General features: G+C 40.3%; 1 protein-coding gene across 1 annotated transcript in view; it reads right to left on the bottom strand.

The window, feature by feature from the left end:
* The window catches only part of THADA (THADA armadillo repeat containing), a 621172-nt gene that overhangs the window by 232450 nt on the left and 367838 nt on the right, over positions 1 to 20884 (bottom strand). The window contains exon 28 of the mRNA XM_042781470.1: positions 18500 to 18668. Coding sequence (XP_042637404.1) covers positions 18500 to 18668 — 169 coding nt within the window. The remainder of the gene's footprint in view (positions 1 to 18499; positions 18669 to 20884) is intronic.

The following is a 20884-nucleotide window of genomic DNA, read 5'->3' on the forward strand; positions in this document are numbered from 1 at the left end:
CTCCAGAAAACAGTTACTATTAGTTTCTCCATTTTACAGAGGAGGAAATCAAGGCTAAGAAAAACTAAATGATTTATTTAGAGCTATCTAGCCAGCAGGTAGTGGAGCTGGAATTTAAACCCAGATAATCAGACCCCATAGCCTTCCTTCTCAACCACTTCTAAATTTAAGACAGAAATACTACCCAGGAGATACATAACCTGGGGAAAAGTAACACATACGAAGCACATTTAACTGCCAATAACCCAAGAGCAAAGATTAGTGTATGGGACATGGGGGAGATGAAGATGGTGATGGATAGCCACAGGGTCAGAATATTAGGCACTACTCTAGAAGCTAATGTACACATGATTTTGAACAATAAATGGATTATTATCTGAGGGTCTAGTGGAGCACAGAAATAAACAAGGCAAATAAGGAAAGCATCTATATAAGACAAACAAACTAACTTTTCCTTCTTACCAATTTAGACAAGAAAAACCCTGAGGATGGCTTTGGTAGAGCTCATTACCCAAAGGTAGTTTTGCAAAATCAAAAAACACTTGGGAAATGTTTGTCAATGTATGTTTTATGTCAATAGCAAGAAGAATTTAAGTGGTCCACTTGAATACGTTTCTTAATAAAAGTGAGAAGACCTAAAAACACTGCCCATGTGTTTGTTCTACAAAATGTAATGGACTGTCCATATTCTCACTGATTCTTTATATTTTAATTGAAAAGTGTGTTGTTTTGGGCTAGGTTCCCTAGAGAGCAAAACTAGTGAAGCATATAAAGAGAGAGTTTTATTTCAAGGAAATGGCTCATGCAACTCTGGAGGGTGTCAAGTTCCAAATCTGTGGTTCAGGCTTCAGGGTGGGGCTTCTCCTGACTCAGTGATTGCAGGGGCTGGTGAACACAAAATCAGCAGGCCAGGCACGGGGGTGAATTGCTCAATAAACATGGTAAGCACAGGCTTACTTGTGCTTACTTAATAACTTGCAGGGAACAGTTGCACATATTTTTCACCATATCTACAATAAACAATTTCACATGTTTTTCACCACATTTGATGGAAAATGTGAAATTATTTATTACAGATTAGTAAGCAAGCACAAGCAAGCCCATGTTTACCTTGCTTATTGAGTAACCCACCCCTAAATAGACGGCAGGAGTTGGTGAATCCCAATATCTGCAGATGAGATCACAGGATGCTAGCTCATGTCCCAAGAAACAGAGGTGAGAGGATGATGAGTTACGATACAAGACTGATCTTGTTCTTGATTGCCAAGAATATCATATACATTGGATGCAGGCCACACCCCTAAGGAAAGTCCCCTTTCAACTGATTGGCTGCTCACATCAGATCACAAAAAGGAAAATGGTTACATAACATCTGCCAAAACACTGAGAAGTATGGCTCAGCTAAGTCGACACATAATCATAACCATCACACTTGTAATAAATATTAAAAAAAAAAAAAACACTGCCATCGAATTGATTGCAACTCATAGGGACCCCCATTGGGTTTCCAAGGCAGTAAAACTTTATGGAAGTAGATTGCCCAGTCTTCCTTCTGTGGAGCAGCTGGTAGGTTTGAACCACCAACTTTCTGCTTCGTAGTCAAATGCCTTAGGCACTTTGTAATCAATATGATAGAGATAAATTAGCTTTGTAAAATTTAGTAATTTTAAAAGATATATTAAAAAAAAAACATTTACTAAAACATTCAGATGTATAAAATCTTTCTGGAGTTACCAACCATATTCACTTGATGTGAAGAGGTGCCAAAACTGCACGTTATTGATAGAACAATGAGAGAAATTAAATTAAGATTTCACTTTGCTTATTTTTTCAAATATGTACCTTTATCAAAAATAGAAAGACTCCATTTTACTATTTGTAGCTATCTTTCTCTTTTAAATAAATTTTAAAAAGCATATGAAAGAATTACTTGAAAATATCTAAAAGAGGATGTGCTTTAAGAACTCATATTTTTCACATACCTGAAAGTTTCTGAACATTAATTTGAATCTCTAATCTCAGAGAAGATTTATCCACACAGTCCCTTGGCCCCACCCAAGAGAGGCTCAAGGAAACAGACAGCAGTTTTACCCAGCAATAAATCAGTGTTGCAAGCGAAAATAAGAAAATTGTAATTACGTGGCATTTTCTAAAGCTCCCCTAGGCAAAAAGAACCTAGAATTTTATATGCTGAGTCTGAGGAGTGCAGAAGTGTCAACACTATATACAGGTATGTATCACTTCACGTCCACAACATGTTCTGTGAAATAGGACATTATGTGATTTGGATGTTGTGCAAACATGCCTAACTTGCAAGCAATAGCATTCACTGATGTTCTACCTTCATGTTGTTTAATAACTTTTTGTTTTCCTTCCAAATATATACTTCTTTGCCTTTTGTTGCTGCTACCATTAGCACTGGTTTTCCTGCATTTGGGAGCCATGATAACCTGCATGGTAATGTTTTCAAAAGAAAATTAAACAAAGAGAAAACATTACAACACTCAAGAGATGTGTGATACATGAGATTGCATGCTGCTGCCTACTAATCAAAGCACACAGTTATATGGTAAACTTCTTATCTGTAAGTAGGGAAACATCATATAAACATAATGATAGAAAGTACAGTACAGTACATACATAAGCCAGTAACACAGATGTTTATTATGACTATCAAGACATATATGTACCATTATACACCTGGCAGCATAATCACTTTGTATATAAGAGACGTGAGAGGCACGTGTTGTATGTAAGAGGCTGTTAATTTGCTATGTCCGGTTACATCCACTACATCCTGTTCTCTGACTGGGACTTTTGAATTCTATCATAACCTAAAGGAGCTCTGGTGGTATATTGGGTAAGACATTTGGCTGCTAACCAGAAGGTCAGCTGTTCAAACCCACCAGCTTCTCCACAGGAGTAAGGTGAGGCAATCTACTTCCATAAAAATTTATATCCTTGGCAACCCCATGAGGGTTGCTATGAGTCAGAACTGACTCGATGATCAGAACCTCATGGGACCACAGACACATATGCAGTCAGACATTGCCAAGATGGACATTAGGTGGCATATAACTAAATTATGTAAGTGGATCAGAATCAGGTTGGGATAGGGATACTGTTCTAGTTACCTAGTACCGCTCTGACAAGAATATACCACTAATGGATGGCCTTAACAAACAGGAGTTTATTCTCTTACAGTCTGGAGGCTTTAAGTCCAAGTTTAAAGTGCCAGGCTCTAGGGGCTGGGTGAAAGCCTCTCAGTCTTGGGCTTCAGCTCGGCTACCAGCTCCTGGCCCACTGAAGCTAAAGGCATCTCTTCACTCAGGCAGCTGCTGGCTGCTGAGGCTGACAAACCCAAGATTGACAAGTAAAAAGGCACAGTCCTGATGTTACCAAACCACACAGCAGGCCATTATTTTATGTCCCAAGGTCAGCAGAGCATAGCAGGCTGCTGAACAACAACATGGCTATATGCAGGGTCCAAGCGTGCCACATGCTAGAGACCATTCCCCAAGGCTTCTGTTTAAATACATGAAGCAGACCACATTCGCTAAGGCAGCTACTCAGCTGCTTCCAGTAGATTCCACCATGGAGTTGATTATCAGTCTCATCATGGGGAATACTTATATCCAGCTGCCCAGCCACGCAACCACGCCCAGCCAAATTGACACACAAACTGAACTACCACAGATATGAAGCAAACTATGAAAGGCTAAGAGTTTAACAGTGAGCTGGCTTACAGGTTCACAGCAGTTTTCCAGCAGTGAGACAAAGACAGAGACAGAGACAGAGAGAGAGAGAGAGAGAGAGAGAGAGAGAGAGAGAGAGAGAAAGAGAGAGAGAAGAAAAATGACTCCTTTGTGATTTCCAGTCTGAGTTTCATGTTTCTACTCTTATTCCTCTGCACAGCTCATGTGTCTGTTGAGTCATAATTTGTTCTTGGCTCAAGAATGGTTTCCTTCATGACCATCAGTACTTAAAACTCCTGCATCACACTTTGCCCTCCCTCACAGGAGGATGGGAAAAAATCCACAAATATCATAGAACGAAGGCTCTCCACCAGGGGTGATACTGCCAGGTTGTCCCCCTGGAGCCATGTGGAAGGAGCTCTGGTAGCATAGTGCCTAAGGCATTTGACTGCTAACCAGAAGGCTGGTGGTTCAAACCCACCAGCCACTCCTCGGAAGGAAGACTGGGCAATCTACTTCCGTAGTGATACTTCCTCAGAAACCCAAGGAGGGGTTGCTATGAGTCAGATCGACTCAACGGCAGTGAGTTGAGTTGAGTTGGAGCCATGCAGCAATGTCCAGAGCCATTTTTTTTCCATCACAACTGGGGAGAGGGTATTACTGGCATCTAGTGGGTAGAGACCAGTGATGCTACTAAACATCCTTACAAGGCTCAGGACAGCTTCTACAACAAAGAATTACCTTGCTTCAAATATCAGTAGTGTCAAGATTGGAAACTCTGCCATGGAAGAACAAAGTTGAGTAGGTAGAGATACACTGTATAGAGAAATATGAGAACATCACAAACAATAATGTAGTTTCAAACAGATTACTTATTTAACTTTTCCTTTTGGCCCATGGGTTGATTTTACTTCAGGACCCTGGGGCTGCTGCCCAATTGTCTGGCTATACTCAATCACAGTGCTGTTAAACAGCCAACTGAGTACTTAGGAACTAATACACTAGGTGCTCTAAATAAATGCAAGAGCTATGTGACAAGCATATACACTCTGCAACCCAAAAAATGCCACCTCAATAAAAACCACCAAAGTATATATTTGGCCTCATAGACTACTATACATACACTAAAAGCAAACAAAAAATAAAGCTGTTTTCTTTGGATGGGAGAATCACTCAATAAATCCCATCACATAATGGGACCAGATACCATCAGATATTTTATAGAGATTCTGGGAAATTATAGAAGCTGGTGCCTAAGGCCACTCCTTGGAAGGAAGGGTGGGCAATCTACTTCTGTAGTGATAGCACCTCAGAAACCCAAGGAGGGGTTGTTATGAGGCGGGTCTGACTCAACAGCAGTGTGTTTGGTTTGGTTTGGAAAATGTGCACACAGTGTGATGTTTTGCTTTGTTGTATTTTAAAATTACATCTAGAGTTAGCTTCAGTCATAAAAAGTCTCAAACAGTAAGAGTAAAATGGCTGCGATGGGATGGAAAGCATGTCTTTCAAGATGAAAAATGAATCCCCAAAAGTGCTAGAATAATCTATCTAGGAGGATCCTATATCTTCCTTTCATTTTATGAACTTCAAATCTTCCCCTCTGAATGGTAAAAGACTCTTTTGTCTGGGACAGCAGGACAGTGTTCCTTTCCTGATTCATCAAGTGTCTTATGGGCTCTGAGAGAGGGGATGTAATTCAAAACAAAGCAGGTGCAAGAAGTAACAACCTGACAGGCAGGAACTCTACCCTTAAAAATCAGAACTAATCTCAGCCATGAGAACCTTTAATATGCTCTACCATAAAGTACAGAACACAGCAACTGCCCAGAGGAACCTCTCTTGGTGAAACATGCTAACACAAGTCGAAACTGCTGAAAATTGACTCATCTCACTTTCTTAAACACATTCACATATCAGTAGAAACCCTGACAGTATTATTTCAAGTACAACATCAATCTTTGCAAAACACAGTTCTCTTTACCTTATTGCTCACTCACTACTATCTATATCAGTGGTTTTCACATTTTTGCATTACAAACTCCTATTGATGATGGTGGTGATGAGGGTGGTGGCAGTGGCAGCAGCAGCAAGTAGTAATAATAGCAACTAACATTAACTGAGCAAAGATGCTCTGCTGGTGCTGTGGTTAAGGCATTGGGTTGCTAACCAAAATGTGGGCAGTTCAAACCCAGCAGCCTGCTCCATGGGAGAAAGATGAGGCAGTTTGCTTACGTAAAGATTACAGCCTTGGAAACTCGGTCACTATGAGTTGGAATCAACTCAACAGCAGTGGGTTTGGTTTAGTTTGGTTTAAATGAGCACTTACTACATGTCAGGGACCTTGCTAAGCACTACCTATGCATACATTCACTTAATATTCACAAGCACTCTATGAGGTAGGATATTACATTATCCAATTTCACAGAGGTAAAAACAGAGGAACAGAGATTAAGTAACTCACCCTGAGTAGCATAGCTAGCAAGCAACAAAGCCAGGATTCAGATGAGACTATTTGGCTTCAGTCCATGTTCTTAACCACTACATGGGATGACTTCTTTCAGCTTTTATAGGTCTCTGCCACTTGTTTGGTAGACATCACCTGCAGCTATCTATTTCTGTTTGATTGTTTCTGGTGGGTATGACTTATTTTCAAGGAAGCTCATAAGCTCCTTGAGGGCAGAAAGCATGTCACATATTAGCTTCTCTTTGTATCTTCCAGGGCAGTTGGCATAGTGTTATGTTCTTAATAACCACTCAACAAACAGTTGCTAAATAAAGCAATAAATAAACATTCTCCACATCACTAAGGCCCTGGTATAGATAGTTAAGAAGGTAAAGATCATTTTGGAAAGCAGAGGCAGTGAGTGATGTACTGGAAACTCTTCCCTTTGCCTAAGCTCATGGAAACCATGACTTGGCCCACTGTGATTCTACAGGGAAGGGGCTTCACGTAAAACAACCAAACCAGCTGTCACCAAGTAGATTCTAACTCATGGCAAGCTCCTATGTGTCAGTGTAGAACTGCACCCCACAGACTTCCAAAGGCTGTGATCTTTCAAAAGATCACCAGTCCTTTCTTCTGAGGCCCCTCTGGGTAGATTCAAACTACCAACCATTCTGTTAGAAGCTGAGCACTTAACCATTTGTGCCACTCAGAGACACCCTGGGCTTCATATACCCACCCCATTAACTCTAAGACCTATACCCTGAGTATTTCACTTTATAGAGCTCTTAGCTTACTCAAGGAATGGCATCCTTCCTGACCTTGTATGTCCATTATTGCCTACTGCATTGGCACATCTCTCCAGTTGAAGGTAGTTTCAAGCATACTCTTGGCATACCTGCGTATAGATGTCTGTAATCAACTCAATTCCAGGAGAAATGATATTAAGTTTGCTTTTTATTACAAAAATGTTTCACCTTCAGGCATAACTATTAGGTATGTCTATGAAGCAGGGAGTGTACCCAAGACCATGTATAGGGTTGGCAGACAATGGTCCTGTAAAGTGTATTTGTATGATCTGAATTCCCAGGTGTATAGCAGAGCTGACAAGGGACAAGGTTGTAGTCACTTCTTGGTCTCAGTCAGCTACCCAGAGGGACCAAGTAGTTGAACCTGTGGGTTCGGGACCATAGTCACAAGGGACATCAAGCTCAATTGGCATAATATACTACACAAAACATTGTTCTACCTCCTACTTTGGTGAGTAGCAACTAGGGTCTTAAAAGCTTGCAAGGAGCCATCTAGATGCAATGATGGGTCTCTCCTCATCCAGAGCAAAGAAGAATGAAGAAAACCAAAGATTCATGGAAAGAATTCATCCTAGTGACTGGCACGCCATGCGATCCTCAGCCTATATGACTATGAGACCAGAAGAACTAGATGGTGCCTGGCTACCACTGTCAACCACTCATAGGAGGATCTATGTAGGAGATCCTGGATAGAGAGGGAGAACAATATGGAATAAAACTCAAAATCATTTGGAAAAATAAAGGGGGGGGGGGACTAGGTTTGCTGGTTTGATAGAGCCTGGTGGAACCACTGAGACTATGGCCCCTTGCTGCCCTTCAGGTCTGGAATTGAATCCACACATGTGGCTTCCAGACAAACACAAGACAGGTATATGAGTTGAACATTTACCTGAGGTAGATACACTCCTTGGAGAGATCAATCATGGGAGAAAGAAGGGGCTATTTATGCACAGGGAGACAGCTCAGGGGGCAGGAGTGCATGGAGGGATGGACACTGGGAAGAGGTAACTATTGAGAGGAAGTGGGAGGGGAGTTGTTGCATTGGAGTAAATTGTAGTCCATGTCATGAGACAAAGTGTATGTGAACTGCTCTATGTTAAGTGAATTTGCTCTGTAAATTTTCACCCAAATCACAATTTAAAAATAAATAAATAAACAAATAATTCAGCCCCCTCCAAAATGTTTCCCCTTATCTTTTGATGGGATTGCTTAGATGTTATCTTTTCAACAATGACTATTCTGCTTCACCATTTAATAATGCCATCTGCTTTCTCCAATCTATCCAATCCTGATTCTCTTTGTTGTTATGTGCCATCTAGTCGGACCTGACTCACAGTGATTCCTCCTTGGGTTTCCAAGGCAGTATCACTACGGAAGTAGATTGCACAACCTTCCTACCAAGGAGTGGCTGGTGCATTTGAACCAACCTTCTGGTTTAGCAGTCAAGTACCTGAGGCACTACGCTACCAGAGCTCCCATCTTTACCCTACACTATTTGTTCTTTTTGTCCACAGGATTTATCATCTTCTAACAAACTATATAATTTACCTTTTAATGTATTGTAATAAGTTATAATAAAATAGACATTTTATTATATCATGTATTATTGTCTGTCTTTCCCCTCTTAGAATGTAAGCTCCATGAGAGCAGTGATCTTTGAGAGCAGGGATATCTTTCTGTTTTGTCCTCTGATGTATTTCAAACACCTAGAACAGTGCTTGGTGCAGAGTTAGTGTTCAATCAAAAGTCTTAGAACAAATGAATGAATAGACAATGACATCAATTTCCATTTTACACCACATCTTGAAAGGAGTCCTGTTGGTGCAATGGTTAGGCACCTCACTGAAAGGTTAGTGGTTTGAATCCACCTAGTAGCACAAAGGACCTCTTTAAAGTATTAGGCAGTCAAGATGTCACTGAGGACTAAGGTGTGCCTTACCCAAGCCATGGTTTTTTCAATAGCCTCATATGCATTTGAAAGCTGGACAATGAATAAGGAAGACTGAAGAAGAATTGATGCCTTTGAATTATGGTGTTGGTAAAGAATACTGAAAACACCATGGACTGCCAGAAGAATGAACAAACCTGTCCTGGAAGAAGTACAGTCAGAATGCTCCTAAGTAACAAGAATGGCCAGAATTCATCTCACCTACTTTGGTCATGTTGTCAGAAGGCAACACTTTCTGGAGAAGAATATCATGCTTGGTAGAGTAGAGGAGGGTCAGTGAACAACGGGAAGATGCTCAATGAGGTAAACTGGCACAATGGCTGCAACCATGGGCTCAAGCATACCAAGGATTGTGAGGATAGCACAGAACCAGGTACTGTTTTGTTCTGTTGTACATAGGGTCACTATGAGTCAGAGCTGATTCGATAATACCTAATAACAACAACAGTGGCTCAAGTGGAGAACAAGACCTGTTCCCATAAAGATTTTTTTTAAAAAAACAAACAGCTTGCTGCCATTGAGTTAATTCTGACTCATAGTGACCACACAGGACAGAGAAGAACTTCCCATAGGGTTTCCAAGGTTGTACATCTTTACAGAAGTAAACTGCCTCCTGTGGAGCAGCTGGTGGGTTTGACTGCTAATGTTTATGTTACCAGCCGAGAGCTGAACCGCTGTGCCACCAGGGCTCCTTCCTATAAAGATTACAGCCTAAAAAACCCTATGGAGCAGTTCTACTCTGTCACACTGGGTCACGATGAGTCAAAACTCAACTCGATGGCACCTAACAACAACAGGGCCTCAGAGAGAGTAACCCTTTCCTGAGAATGTTCTTTTCTTCATCCAGAGAAGCTGTATAGTGTAATGTTAACCACACAAGCTCAAAAGGCAGACAATCCTAGGTCTGAATTCCAGCTCCACTTTGTGCCATTTACCTATATGTACTTTCCAGCAAATCTTATACCTTCTCTAACCCTTAGTTTTCCCATCAATAAAACGGGAATAATACTCTCTATTTTGTTTGGTTGGTTTATTGTGCCTTGTAGGCACTCAATAACTCCTCCTAATTACTCCCTCTACTCTAACCTCCCTCCCCCCACAGTAACAAATGCCTCAGGATACATCAGCTGGCAAATCTCTTCTTTCCCCAGCCCTGGCTGATACTGTGAGTTGGGAGCACTACACAAAAGCAGCAGTGCCCTGCCCAGGGAGCAATGACATTGCACTGCCATCGATGCTGCAGAATCTGGCAGTGAAAAGCCATCTCCAGCACCCAATGAATGCTCCCTAAGTAATGCACAGCAAATAAAAGCTTTTGGATGTTTATAAGGAAGGAATTAATTCATCTTCAAAAGTAGCATTTCAATTAAAAATGACTTTCCCAGGCCAATATCCAGAAAGGAATGTACTGTCAAAAGGTAAAATTTAGCAAGGTTTAGCTCTTCCTTTTTTTTAAGAGCCCATAGCTTCCCAAACCCTTCCACATCAAGGCACACATAGAAATAATCTTTCTTTGGCACTGTGGGATAAAACACATGGGGCTACTCCCAGCTGCAGGTGAGGGTGGCCTGGAGTCTCCAGCCACCCCACCCCCATCCCCGGGCTTACTCAACTAACTCTCTGAGAGCTGGAAGAACCAATGCCTGTCTTGGCACACCTAAAGTCATGTCAACTGAGAAGTTCTGCTTAGCCCTTCTTGTACTGGGGACCTTCCAAGCAACTTAGATTTGTCTCCTTTCCCACCAACATAAGTCCTCAAGAAGAAAGAGTAAGCCTGGCCACTAGTGACAACAGTGAGCATTTTCTTTAAATTATGACTCATGCCAGAAAAAGCACACTGACCAGTAGCCCATTTATAACTTACAACATCAGCATAACTTCATGCTTTTGTTTTTGGTTCTGAAGTTGTATTTTCTGTGTAGAAACTAAACAACAACAGAGATAGGCCGGCATCTTAGCTCACTGAATAGAACTTATCAAGAAATGTTCCATTTCTGAACAACTTGACATCTTACTTTATGTTTCAAAATTCTGTCCTTTCAATAAATATGAAAAGGCTAATAAAATTCTTAAAGTATAAACTGTAGTCTTACATGGTTCTTATCTATTTAAAGATGAAACCAAAAACCAAACTCACTGCCATCTAGTTGATTCGACTCATAGCAACCTCCATTGGGTTTCTCAGGCAGCAAATCTTTACAGAAGGAGATTGCCCCATCATCTTTCTGCAGAGTGGCTGGTGGGTTTGAATTGTCAACCTCTGGTTAGAAGTCAAATGCCTTAGGCACTACACCACCAGAGCTCCTTTATTTAAAGATAGAATTGATAATAATTCTTCTTTTTTAGTTTCATTGTGCTTTACAGGAGCTCTGGTAGCATAGTGCCTAAGGCACTTGACTGATAACCAGAAGGCTGGCAGTTCAAACCCACCAGCCACTCCTGGGAAAAAAGGTTGGGCACTCTACTTCCGTAGTGATACCACCTCGGAAACCCAAGGAGGGGTTGCTATGAGTTGGGTCTGACTCGACGGCATGTAACAACAACAAATTGTGCTTTGGGTACAAATTCATACACAAAATTTGTTTTACATTCAACAGTTCATGTACACTTGAATTCATACCCTGATTACCATTCCTGGCCGTAACAAACTCTCCTCCCCTCCTGTCCTTGTGATTACTCCCTCCCTGTGCCCTTCTTTGGGAGCTCTGGTGGTGCAGTGGCTAAGGCATTTGACTGCTGACCAGAAGGCTAGAGGTTCAAACCCACCAGCCACTCCTTGGAAGGAAGGTTGGGCAACCTACTTCCGTAGTGATACTGCCTTGGAAACCCAAGGAGGAGTTGCTATGAGTCGGGTCTGACTCGATGGCAGAGAGTTTGGTTTTTGGTTTTGATGCCTTTCTTAACTATGTACTCCTATCTGTCCAGCTTTCCCTCTATGAGAATTCTGCCCCTCTGATGCCCCTTGGGATAGGTGTTCAGCAAGAAGGTCTTTCTACTGTTGAACTGAGAGCCAATCCATGGGAGTGAATCCAATTCTAGGCCTGAAGGGTAACCCGAGGCCACAGTCTTGGGGGTTCCACCAGACTCTATCCAACCAGTTAGAATTGATAATTTTTGTATTTTGTTTAATCATAAATTTTGACACAACATTAGTGAAAAATCTTTTCCATAAACATTCATTTCCTTATTTAAAAAACTCTGATGAAGCTGATACTTAAGGCTGCCTTTCTCACTGACTTTCTATTTGCCTCCACTGCTCCTCTCTGCAGCAGAGATGGAAAGATGGATTTGATGGATCCCTGCTTCTTACAGTTATTCCTTCGCACAACTAACAAACTGATCTATCTTTTCTTCTGTCATAGGTTTCTGCTTTTCTTTCTCACAAAGGTAATACCAAGATCTGCCTCTATTTGTGTCTTCCTGCTGTCCCTTCCAGCCCAGTACCCTTGTTCCTACCTGCACCTTGACTCTAGCCCCAGTACAGAGTATATCTGGGTCCCTTTCCAGATATTCTAAAGCAAAAATGGGCTCAGTTTCAGAGTCTTGATTTATGTCTGATATTCTCTCTGCCTGGCTGTTTTATCTTTTGCCTTGTCTCCATTTGTTACATGTTTGCTCCCTGGTCCCTGAGGGCTCACTTGGCTCTCCGGGCTTCTAACTTACAACCTTCTCATTGGAAAATAAGAGCCTTAAGGGCAAGCTTCTTGTGTTTTCACCAGATCCTATGATAGACTTGGCTTAGTGTGAGGATGTCACACAGTGTATGATGAATTGAATTTAATCCCTATCATATTTTTGTGGTCCCATCAGCCCCATGCCTAGGATCTATAATTCCTATGACTGTCCAAGCTTAGAGGATTTGTTAAACCCTCAAGAATGACAGAAGATGTGGCAACTGTGGATTTGGCCATAACCTAGGTTCCAAGGGAGGATTCTGTATTTCAAGGCAGCTGTTACTGTGTACTGTAGAGTTTGTTCCGACTCATAGTGACCTTATAGGGCAGAGTAGAACTGCCTCCATAAGGTTTCCAAAGCTGTAATCTTTATCAGAGCACTACCACATCTTTCTCTCACAGAATGGCTAGTGGCTTTGATCGAACCACTGACCTTCTGATTAGTTGAGCACTTAACCATTGCAACGCCACTGCTGTCAAGTTGATTCCAACTTATAGTGACCCTACAGGACAGAATAGGGTAGAAGTGTTAGATGGAAGACTAAAAGGAAATGATGAGAGAGATACTAGTAGAGGGAAGGAGGGTACAATAATATTTTTTAAAGTTGTACCTTCTCTAGATTTCACTGACTTCCTCTACCTTTCTCTATAAAGTGAAGAGCTTACTTTGTTCCCAGTGTTGTGGTCTGATATCAAATTAGATTTAAAGAGACCCAATGAGTGACAAAGGATAAAAAACACCTGAAATGGCTTCTTGGCTTGGTTTCTTTAGGCATAAAAGTTGAATTCACATCAAGTATCAGAGAGGCAGCATGTTCTGAAGCAAAAAAAAAAAAAAAAAGGCACAGACTTCAGAGGTTATTATCTGATCTCTAACACTTAACTGTGACTTTACGCAAATCATCCTTTCAGGCTTACCTCAATTTCCTCATTAAAAAAAAAAAAAAAAACAAGGGGAGGAGAGGCAAAAATAACACCTACCTACCTTGTAGGGTGGCTAAGACTATTCATAAAATCACATATGTAATGCATGTGGAATACAGGAAGTGCTTAACAAATGTTAATGTTACTTCTCTACAGCACACTTTCAATACTTCACTTTCAAAACTTTCAATATGAAGTCCATCCCCAGTGAATATTTCATGTTAACCCAATTACGAAGCACTGTTGCTTGGCTCCACAGACAGAAAAGTGGAATCTTTTTGACTCAGTATTCTCAAAGTGCAGAAACCAAGGCTCCAAATGGGTGGGTTAGGAGAGAAGGGGAAATGAAAGAATTTAAGTGTTCAACAGGGTGTGTTGGTAAAAACTCCAAATTTTAATGCAAACATTAGACAGAAAAATGTAGATTCTGTTTGTCAATGCAAAGGAATCTGTGGAATTGTGCTGATTATTTAAATTAAATGAAAAAACAAAAAACCAAACATACAATAAAGTTTCACCTAGGATATCCAGGAAAAATGGAAGGCAGTTTACTTGCTTCAACACAGGCCAAATTACCTCAACTGAATAATAAAATAGTTTAGCCATACGAAAGAGTGTAATTTAAGAAAAACCAGGGATCGCTTTCTTTATTTCTTAAACTTCTATATTTATATTATCAGAAACATAACCAAAATAGTTAGGAAATGAGAAAATTCAAAACTTAAAGTTTTACTTCATACTGGTGTATATAACATAAAACGTGAGTTAAGTATCCAGGAGATCTGAATCTTTTCTCATAACTGTCACCCAAACTCTTCCTCAACATAACAGAACTTTCTGAACTCCAATATGATTTCCCTGAAGTGATAAATAACCTAGTAATAATGTTAAGTCCTCAACGTGGGAGTTTTGGCCACAAAAACAGACGGTTAATTCTACTTACAAGACAGGGTATCCCTGCAGCCAGTGTTGTTCCCAAATGAGGTAATGTCCATAGCTCTTATCTAGCTTTTATTGAGATTTAATGTCATTTACCACTGGCTCTTATGAACCTGCTGTATAATCTCACCTTTTTTCATGTGTGTGACTTCTATCCATTTCAACATTGTAATTATGAACCTCTGGTTTTTAAAATGATTAAGAAATGAATCCCACATGTTCTTTCTTTCTTTTTTGCATATCCTGTAATTTAAATCTTTCTTCCACAGTCTCAGAAATTTTCAGAGATCAGCATATTTCTTGTTTTCAAGGTATGCTATAGAAACACTCAGGGATTTGATATATTTATGTAAACATTTTTCAAAGAAGTCAAATGTATAATTCAAGAAAATGTTCTGTGAAAGAATTTGTTTTCCGATTACAAAATGATTTCCTGCTTTTGAAAAAATAACAATTTTATATTTACTTAGCTGGCCCTCAAGGTCCCTTGGAGATTATCATTCCTTTCAATCCCTGAGATCTCTTTTCCAGGTGCAAACCTTTTACTGATTTCAAAGGTAATTTTATGTGGAGAGGAATCTATAAACTGTAGGAAGGAGAGTAAAAAGCCCTCCTCACATTAACTCTTTCTGCCTTCCCCATAAAGAACATGGTAAAACAGAAATATTGCAACACAGAGGAGATACCCAAATGAGCAGACAAAGCCTTTTCACATGCCTTTGCCTACCTTTTTTTCAACCAGGTTAAATCAACCTTTATAAAGACAGTAATCAGTTTGGCAAACACAAACACAATATCATTCATCCCCATAATTTTGTTTTTCAACAAGCTCTTCATCTCATCAACTCTTAGGAACAAGACAAATAGCCATAACCACTCCAGAGCCATATAGGATTTTTCCTTTCCATAGCATTTCCCTCTCACATTTTACCTAGCAGAAGTAAATCTGTGAGTATCAAAGGCGGCCCAGAGATAGATCAAAAGACCCACGTATTGTTATTGGGCAGACTAGTGAAACACAAGCCACGTCTTCTAATGGTGTGTGTGGGAAAGGAAGCTCAGAGGTCCCTGTGCAGGCATGTCTTGCTTTATTGCACTTTGCTTTATTGCCCTTCATAAATACTGCAGTTTTTACAAACTGACATTTTGTGGCAACCTGCATTAAGCAAGTCTATTGACATTATTTTTCCAAGAGCATGTGCTTACTTCATGTCTCTGTGTCACATTTTGGTAATTCTCACAATATTTCAAATTTTTTATAATGTTATTGTATACTTAATAGACAACAGTATAGTGTAAACAGAACTTTCATATACGCTGGGAAACCAAAAATTTGTGTGACTCACTTTATTGTGATACTCACTTTATTGGGGTGGTCTGGAACCAAACCTACAATATTTCCTAGGTATGCCTGTATACAACTGGTGAAAGAACAAAAGACGCAATCCCGATCAGAGCACTTCTGACAAAGCCCAGTCCAGAGTGGATCATCAGCAAAGAAAATCTGATGGTTGATGTCCTTGACAATCTGAGCTTCCTTGTAACTCAGCTAGCTGCATAATCTGTGGTTCACACTTTGAAAAGCCTGTTCTGCGTTACTCATTTGTGCCAGCTCTGTCCCTTCAGAAAAGCAACAGAGCCTGACAGAATCAAGAAAGCTAATTTATTTGACTGACTAAATGGTGACCTTTAAACCAAGATAACCCTTGCCCCTCTCTTTATCACAGGAATATAGTGAAGACTCAACAGATATGAGCAATTCAAGCTCTATAGAAGCATTTATAGTGAAGAAACTGCTAAAGATCCATGATGTGTATATCACAGAGCAGAGGACCTTAAAGTGCAGTCTAGGACCCTTGGGGGGCACACAATCCTTTTAGGAAGTCCTCATTATCTAACTATTTTCAAAATAATCCTAAGATCTTAGTTTCCTCTTTCATTCTTAATCTCTCATGAGTGTACAGGGGTGATTTCCAGAGGCTACATGATGTGTAATGATGTCAGCACTAATGATTGATGGAATATGTGCTTTTGAATTTTGCTGCTTTAAAATTTTCTGAGTTTTAATTTATTATTAAATATTCATAGATCTAACTCACGTGAGCAAAAGCTTTTTGGGGTCCTCTAGGAGCTCTGGTAGCATAGTGGCTAAAAGCACTTGACTGCTAACCAGAAGGCTGGCGGTTCAAACCCACCAGCCACTCCTCGGAAGGAAGGTTGGGCAATCCTACTTCCGTAGTGATACTGCCTCGGAAACCCAAGGAGGGGTCGCTATGAGTCGGGGCCGACTCGACGGCACATAACAACAACAACAACAACATAGCTTTTAAGGGGAGCTCTGGTGGCGTAGTGCCTAAGGCATTTGACTGCTATCCAGAAGGCTGGCGGTTCAAACCCACCAGCCACTCCCTGGAAGGAAGGTTGAGCAACCTACTTCCATAGTGATACTGCCTCAGAAACCCAAGGAGGGGTCACTATGAGTCCGATTCGACTCCATGGCAATGGTTGTGTTGTTTTTTTTATATAGCTTTTAAGAGTATAAAGACATCCTGAGATCAGACTGAGACTTGCCAACCTAGAACTTCAGTCTCACCCACATTTGGCAGTTCCCAGAAGTGCAGTTCCCAGAAGTGCCTTCTCACGCACTCTGAGCCTTGCTATATACTGCTCTTTCCTCAAAGCAGATTCTTTCCCTTCCCTCAATTGGCCAGCTTCTTCTGCTTTCTGATTTATGTCACTTTCCTTGGGAAGCTATCCCAGATGTCCCAAAGAAGTTCAGTAACCCCTATTATGTGTGCTACCAGTGTATACTATGCTACATTGAGATTGTCTGTTTTCCAGGTCATTTTTTACCTACTAGTCTCCTGGCTCCTTCAAGGCAAGGACTGACTTAGTCACTGTTTTGTCTGTGATATAGTGCTAAGAAGTAGGTACTCAACTCATATTTGTAGAATACATAAAACAAGCTAAGAAAGAAGGGAAGAAGATAAATCTATCTTGTATTCTCATCTGGGGGAAGTTACTAGAACTATTAATCTTCATTGAAATAGATGCTCATTAACATTATGATCATAAAAAAAATAGTAAGTAGATAGATAGACAGACAGCACTTATTATATACTAGGCACTGTTCTAAGCACTTATATGTATCAATTCATGTAATCTTCATAAAATCCCTATGAGGTCTACACTACTATTATCTACATTTCAAAAATGAAGAGATAGATGCAGTGAGGTACAGTAGATAGTGGTAAGTACAACAGTACGCAGGTAATGAGTGGTGGATTTGAGATTCACACACAGGCAATCAGACTCCAGAAGCAAACAGCCACTTTACACACTGCCTCCCATGTCAGCAGCACAGACCTCAGGTTTATAACATGTTTAGGAATTCATGTCCATCTCTCAACTGTGCTCAAAAATCAGGAACATGGCCTGACAATTAAATTCCACCTGTAGCTCTGCCCCAATGTGACTGACTACAGCAGTCATAACAACATGTGTGACCAGTACCACCTGTCCCCAAGTTTAGTTAGGAATTAAAAAACAGCAGTTCCAATAAGAAGTTTACTGGCTGTGTACATTCTCGACAACAACATCAAAATAAATAAAACTTAAAGGAAAAAAAAAAACTATCATCTGCAGCACAGAGAACAACAGAAAAGTAAGGTTTGGTATCTTCATCTCATGCACTGTGGTTTTGTGCAAACTCTTCCTGATATGTGTAAGAGCTTGTGCTTCTGGGTTAACCTCTCTTCCACAGAATGCTCACAGCTTCACCCTGAACTAGGAGTGACCCAGAATGTTCTTCAAGCTTACTTGATGAAAAAGACAAGACTTTCAGAGAGGTCAGTAAGTCCAAAAGGGAAAGTATGCTGTAGTAAACATAGAATTTAATGCAAAGGATGATATGGCAGAATCAGAATGTAATACTATACTCATGTTTGTGAGGAAGAAAGCACTTAGGAAATACTTCTACAGAAAAAGTTAAAATTCAAAATTATCAAAACCTCAACTACTAACAGTACACAAGATTCCAAAGCTCATTGTTTGGTAGCATTACTCACCTGGAGAAGCATCCCATGAATATGGTTTTGCCGGAAACACTGGTCAGTGCAGTCAGGGAGTCTGTCCAATAGAGTTCGGATGGTATTTGGGATTTGGTCTACCATAACAAATGGGACCAAGGCACGAGCTGCCATTTCACGGGACCGGTAGACAGGTGAGCGACCACATCTGGGAAGAAACAAAAACATAGGGCCATTCAATACTCATCTCCACATCTATGCCTTTGTATATGGTGGTGTTCTACCTAGTTCTGCTCCTTATTCCAAAAGAAGTTTGTTGTACTTCTGTTAGTTCTACAGGTAACTTGGCTTTTGTTATAAACATCATTAACATCTATAATTCTATCACAGGGATAAATGTTGATAGACTTTGAGAATAAGGTAATAAGTAGGTAGTAGCAACAATGACTTATTCCTCAATCATCAAACAACTATTAATTGGACATTTATAATAACCAAAGGAGCCCTGGTGGCACAGTAGTTAAAGCACTGAGCTGCTAATCCAAAGGTCCACGGTTCAAACTCATCAGCTGCTCTATAGGGGAAAGATGTGGCGCTCTGCTTTTGTAAAGATTACAGCCTTGGAAACTCTATAGGGCAGTTCTACACTGTCCTATAGGGTGGCTATCAGTCAGAATTAACTTGATGGCAATGAGTTATAATAATCAAAAGCATCCTGGTAATTGTCATGAGAAATAAAAGAGTCACTGTTTTCTTTGAGGAGCTTACACTCTGGTTGGCAAGGTGAAAAGCATATCTGAAAAGATGACCAAAGGTATAAGAGAGTAGAGGAAAAATGAGAAGAAGTGATCTTGACATTAAGACTACAGGAAGTTGAAGGAGGATTAAATTATGTGTTGTGATGTTCAAAAAGATGGAACTCAGAAAAGTAAGCAAGAGTCAAGTAGGCCAAGACCCAGCAAAAGTCATTTCAACCAAGGACAGCAGTAAAAACAAGGGCAGGAATGCTGAAGGTGTATTTGAGAGGATATATGTAGATGTGTCTGGTTGAAGTAGACAGAGAGAGGCTCATGAACAACAGTAGGCTGGGCCAGACTAGGGAATGCCACAAGGAAAACTATATGGTTTGAACTTGTTGTTAAGAATGAGTTAACAGATCCTAAACTCTAGGCTAACTCACACTCAAAAAGCTTGAATATGAGCCAGTTCTTAAATATGAGAAAATCATAGACAAGTGGTATTTTGAGATTCTACAAAGGTCACTGGAAAGGCAGGTTGTCCAAGGGTCTCTTGACTTTGTAAACACATAGAGCTTGAGAGTCCACAATCATTTTGTTGAAACTATGCACTTGAGAATCTTCACAGATACAGGTTTTTTTCCACTATCTGAAAGCAGAGCATTCACATGAAACCTTTAGGAAGCCTAAGTGGCATAAAGAGAAGAAGCAATTACTATTAATTTACATGGGAAAAAATTTTGAACTTTCCCAGATCCAAAAAATAACCTACCAAATCAAACTAAATAACACATAAAAGCTATAATAACACTGACGTATAGTGTTCACATACACAGTTCAAAGCTATGTGGCCTGATGCTGAGATGGTTAGTGTAGCTCCTGGTGAAAAAGCTTGGTGACACCATTCACATTGCTTGGGGGTGTGCGCTGCTTATTTAATGGCTTGCATCAAAACAAACACTGAACAACAGCTTTACTTTTTACCTTTTCTCATAAAAGTAAAAATCTTCTTTTGATTTTGTTTGGCTAGTGAAAACAGGTACTAATGTTGGGTTTTTGTAAAAGCAAAGTGGTGTAAAGCAAACTTTTGAAAAGTGGGGTCTACCTGCATAAGATTATTTGAGAAGAAAGTCGAATATGGTAAGTTCTATCATATAACTATAACTCTCAAGACTACATGATCTTTGACTCAATTTAAAAAACAATTCAATTTACAAGACAAAGATGGGAAAGATTAGAGGATGGTATACTCTGAAGGGGAAAGAGATGGCTTCTTGGCTTTTCCCAAAATTCAGCAGTGTTCCAGCTACTGGTTTTCAAGACGTGAAAGAAATTCTGGTAAGACCTGGACCCTTGTGCCCATGTGATCAAGTAGGCTTAGCTTGCAGAAGGACAAAGCCCAGTAACTAAAATGTTCCTAACACCCACAGGGCCAAAATCCATTAAATGGGGAAGACAATGCTTGTTTAATAAATGGTGCTGGCAAAACTGGAGATCCATTTGCAGAAAAATGAAATAAGATTTGTACCTCACACCATTCACAAAAATGAACTTGAGATGGATCAAAGACTTAAATGTGAAACCCAAAACTATAGTGTTCCTCAAGGAAAAGCTCGGGGCAAAGAGCTCTGGTAGCATAGTGCCTGAGGCACCTGACTGCTAACCAGAAGGCTGGCGGTTCAAACCC

Source organism: Orycteropus afer, unplaced genomic scaffold, assembly GCF_000298275.1.
Source record: "Orycteropus afer afer isolate SDZICR_OR568_19922 unplaced genomic scaffold, OryAfe1.0 scaffold00124, whole genome shotgun sequence".
NCBI lineage: Eukaryota > Metazoa > Chordata > Mammalia > Tubulidentata > Orycteropodidae > Orycteropus > Orycteropus afer.